At 48.9% G+C, this 4,418-nt stretch overlaps 1 protein-coding gene across 2 annotated transcripts in view; it reads right to left on the bottom strand.

Moving 5' to 3' along the window:
* Positions 1–1,974: 1,974 nt before the first annotated feature.
* The window catches only part of sesn1 (sestrin 1), a 68,182-nt gene continuing 65,738 nt past the window's right edge, over positions 1,975–4,418 (bottom strand). For both annotated transcript variants that reach the window (XM_060041564.1, XM_060041565.1), the window contains 7 exons: positions 4,162–4,362; positions 3,860–4,042; positions 3,432–3,668; positions 2,942–3,193; positions 2,652–2,842; positions 2,206–2,350; positions 1,975–2,119 (listed from right to left, as the gene is read on the bottom strand). In XM_060041564.1, coding sequence (XP_059897547.1) covers positions 2,033–2,119; positions 2,206–2,350; positions 2,652–2,842; positions 2,942–3,193; positions 3,432–3,668; positions 3,860–4,042; positions 4,162–4,362 — 1,296 coding nt within the window. In that variant the 3' untranslated portion in view covers positions 1,975–2,032. The remainder of the gene's footprint in view (positions 2,120–2,205; positions 2,351–2,651; positions 2,843–2,941; positions 3,194–3,431; positions 3,669–3,859; positions 4,043–4,161; positions 4,363–4,418) is intronic.

Genomic DNA, 4,418 nt, shown 5'->3' on the forward strand with positions numbered 1-4,418 from the left:
AGAGAAGAGAATTTAGTAATATGCCACTAATGTGGCAGTGGTCAGTGGTATCCTTGACTACGGCAGGTCACTTTATTGCCTATGTCCATACAGGCAGAATAATGTGTCTGACCAGAGTGCAGTTGGTGCATCTTACGGTGTGGTTACCTGAACACGAGACGGCATTTTTATCATAAGTAACATCACGATCATTTTGATCAAATGACAACCAAAACAATAAAACACAGAACGTATGTTAGAAAATTACAAATGATGATTAATAAGGTTAGATTTTTTTATTATTTTTTTTCGTATAAAAAGGTGTCAGTAACTGACATCAGTCAGGGTTTGATAAAAAAAACCTCCATTTCCTCTTAAGAACCACCATCACGATGATATTAAGCAAACATTCAACTCCGAAGTTGTTCCTTTCATCATGCCTCAAGAACACAACCTTTAGTAGAATGCATTTAGTAAACAACAACATTGGAGTCGGTGCCTCCGGTAAAAAATTATATAACTAAAAATTCAAATAAAAACTAGTTTTCACTGGTTAGGTTAAACAAGCTTTGCTACAACCTTCTGCTCATGGGAAGTCTTCGTTTCCAGACCAACTAGAGTAGTTAAAAGCCCCCAGATAAGTCGCTACTCGCCAAAGAGCACTTCTTTACATGTTTTTAACACGAGGTATTTATTTTTTGGATATAAATTCACAATCTAAAGCTTCAAAAAGTTGTTAAGGGGGTGACCGGACAGGTATGAGCGGAAGACAAGACGGTTCTTGGGACAACCGGGAGCAAATCCCTCCTGGAAGACTTGGCTTTAGCAAACCTCCTTTCTTTATGAGTAACTGGTCTTATTTCCTCTCCCCATATCTTTTTTTTTTTCTTGAAAGATAACATACCATTTAACAGTCACCTCACGATAACATAGCTACAGCAGAAGCCGAGAAGTGACATTCCTTCAAAGTGCCTCGCTATATATATAAAAAAAAAAAAAGTAACTTGAAATTCAAGATTTCTTCTGATATATTCTTCTGAACACTTTCTCACTTGTACGGCCGTGCTCCTAGAAGGCGGTCACAACACACAGACTTAACACACACACACACACACATTTAGCATACATACATCTCATTGAATAGAGCCCAAAACAGTGTACTATATTTCTCTCCGCAACTTTTCACAATCCTTAAGATTAGCTTACGTAGACAGTTGTTCGGGGATGGGATGGCTGGAGGGGAGGTCTTATTGAGAGAGAGAAAGGGGAAGAGGCGGTGGGAGGGGGGGGGGGTCACATTTTTGGGGTAGGGCGAGGAGTCAATATGACTCCGTGTGAATACATGAGAGCATTAGCACCAGCGCGGCTGCACCAGGGTAGCTCAGGCACACAGTTGATATCACCTGACAGGTATGCTTCCATTCTCTGCAGTCGCCACGGAAACAAAAAAAAAAACAGCCAACCACACCGTGAAACAACAACAAGACATCGTCAACATTCAACTTCTATTGATAATAATAAACAAAATACAAAGATATTCAATGAAACTACACAATGACTATGTTAACGGCAGGGCAGACCAAAGCTCTGCACATCCAGAGACTGGGAGGAGGGGGGGGGGCCGGAGCGGCCCTTGAGCCGTCTCTGATGCTCCTGCATGGGGGACCCAGATGAGGGGGGCGGCCACCACATGGAGAAATACTGAAAGGGGGAGATTTGGCCTGGCCTGGCCTGGCCTGGCCTGGCCCAGCCCCCCCCCCCACCACAACACAAACTTTCTCCAGATTTGGCACTGCGGGAGAGGAGCAGGCAGGAGTTGCGGCTCCCCAGGGTGGAGGTCTGAGGAGACGGGTGGAGAAGGAGGAGACCGCCACGACCACAGCGGGACAGACATGTTCACAAGACCGCCGCTTCTCTTCTGCTCCAGTTTCACATTTTTTTGAATTTTCTTTCCGCCCTTCCGTCTTTTTTTTTGTTTTTTTCCTCAAAGTGTCCCGTAATGAACAACACCAACAACAGTGAAAGGACAACAATAAAAATGCCACAGAGCACTTCATGTCATGTAGCGGGTGATCGCTCTCAGAGCGTACAGCAGTTCCGCCTGCATGCGCGCTTCCATTAGAAGCAGGTTAACATGGACCTGGAGAAGACAGGAGAGCAGGTGTTAGCAGAGCTTCAGTGAGGTTTAACATCCTCCAGGGCCGGACAGAGAGAGCGTCAACTCACCTTCTCCGAGTGCTGGAACTGTCTCCAGAAGCTCTCGTACATTCTTTTTGTGGTCTTCTCAGGAATGCACACCATGGTCTTGATGTAGATTTTAAAGCTACGGTCCAACAGCTGGTTTATCTCCCCGTAATCATAATCGTCATATCTGGGGAAACAGAGGCAGGAATACCATCAGGGATACCGTCATCAGGTGGCTCAACGGGTAGAGCGCGTACCATATAGGCTCAGTCCTAAAACACAGCGACCCGGGTTCGAGTCCTGCCCGTGGTCATACGCTGCATGTCCTCCCCTCTATCTCCCATACCTTCCACTCTATAATTAAGCATTAAAATGCAAAAATAAATCTTTGAAAAAAAAAAAAAGGAATACCATCATCAATTGGGGAGAGAAATTTCAAAAAAAGAATTCAAAAATCAAAACCAGTCCACTAAAGGTAGAATACTGACCTGATGCCGAACATGCAGTGGATGTAGTTCCAGATGGCCCTGCGCAGCATGGACGTGTCAACGTCTTTGTGAGACGCCATGGTGTTGTAGGTCAGACTGGCCGCCATCTGGAACTTCTCGTCCAGCATCTGACCCACGTCCGGGTACAGCCGGTTGACCAGGGAGAAGCCGTGGTCCTCCCAGCTGTAGTCCTGGATAGACCCGGGACCAGCACAGTTAGAACCATCCGACATGCCATCTGAATCAGGCAGTGTTTTGTGTCACCGTGTGTGCACGTGCGTGCCATCTACCTGCACCCTGAAGGTGGGCACGTGCTCGCCACGCCGGGAGAAGTCCTTATAGCCGTAGCTGGGGTCCTCGAAGTGGCGGGAGACGTCCCGGGAGGGCGCGCTCTCCTCGTCCTCTGCCGTCACCACCAGCATGCTCTCCGTCTTCTCCCGCTCAAAGCGCTCCACCATCTCCTCCTGGCTGGTCTCCTCCTCGTGGCACTCCTGCAGCTGCTTCATCTTCTCCATCAGCACCTCCACCTCGCCCGACACCTCCTGAACACCAGAGGGAAACCATTTGAGTCAAGAGGAGGGCCAATATGACTCATAACCCCACCCACTATATGGATCAACCATTTTCAAGTGACACACACACACACACACACACACACACACACACACACACACACACACACACACACACACACACACACACACACACACACACACACACACACACACACACACACACACACACACACACACACACACACACACACACACACACACACACCTCATTGCCGAGCAGGTCGTCGTGGTGATAGGCGTGGCCATTCCCGTTGGCGATGTCGCAGACGCAGTACTGGCTGAGCGAGGGGGGCCGGAAGGTGTGGCCGCCCTCACAGTGGATGTCGGGGGTGATGCCGCAGCCAAAGGTGAAGGAGGCCAGGGAGTGGTAGTGGGTCAGTAGCACTACGGCGTGGATCAGCTCCGCCAGCGACCAGCTGTGCTCCTCTGCCTTCAGAAGATGCTTCAAAAAGGTGGGGTTAGCATTATTAATGGAGTCACAATTATCCTCACACTGAAATTCATGTGACAAGACAACGATAAATAAAATATATTATTACAAAAGAATATCCCATTTATGCCCTCACCCTCCACCCCCATCCCCTCACCCTACACGTCCTCCACCCCCATCCCCTCCCCCTCCACCCCCTTTACCTCGATGTGGTCCTTGGTGAGCAGCCAAGGCCGGTGGGCCAGGATCTTGTTGAGCTCCCCGAGGTGCTGCAGCTTCTGGGGGGCCCCGTCCAGCCCGTTGAGCCACTTAGGGTCCCCCCCCACCTGCAGGAAGTCGTTGACATGCAGGTTCACCAGGTAAGAGCACTGGTGCCGGGCTGCGGCCTGGGGGAGGACATGAAGAACACATTGAATCCATGTGGACACAACATTTCATTTGGATAGGAATCCTATTGTTCTTCAGTTATCTGAGACTTTAGAGATCTCATCCTCCAGGCCCTCACCATGATGCCTATGTAGTGGCGGTAGTGTAGGGACAAGGGGCCGTCCATCTGCAGCAGGTAGTGCTGAGTCCTAAGGAAACCTTCTAGGTATTGTGGATGGAAGCCCATGACCAGCGAAATGTTGTCAAGGCGACCGAGGGCCACGAAGGCGTCCTCGAATATTGATTGTGTCCTGTCATCCCCTTTGCTGACGTGAAGGATCTGGTAGAGGAGAAAAACAACAAGAACACATATGTGAGTGTGTTTGTTTATGACAC

The sequence above is a fragment of the Gadus macrocephalus genome, chromosome 21 (assembly GCF_031168955.1).
Source record: "Gadus macrocephalus chromosome 21, ASM3116895v1".
Lineage (NCBI taxonomy): Eukaryota > Metazoa > Chordata > Actinopteri > Gadiformes > Gadidae > Gadus > Gadus macrocephalus.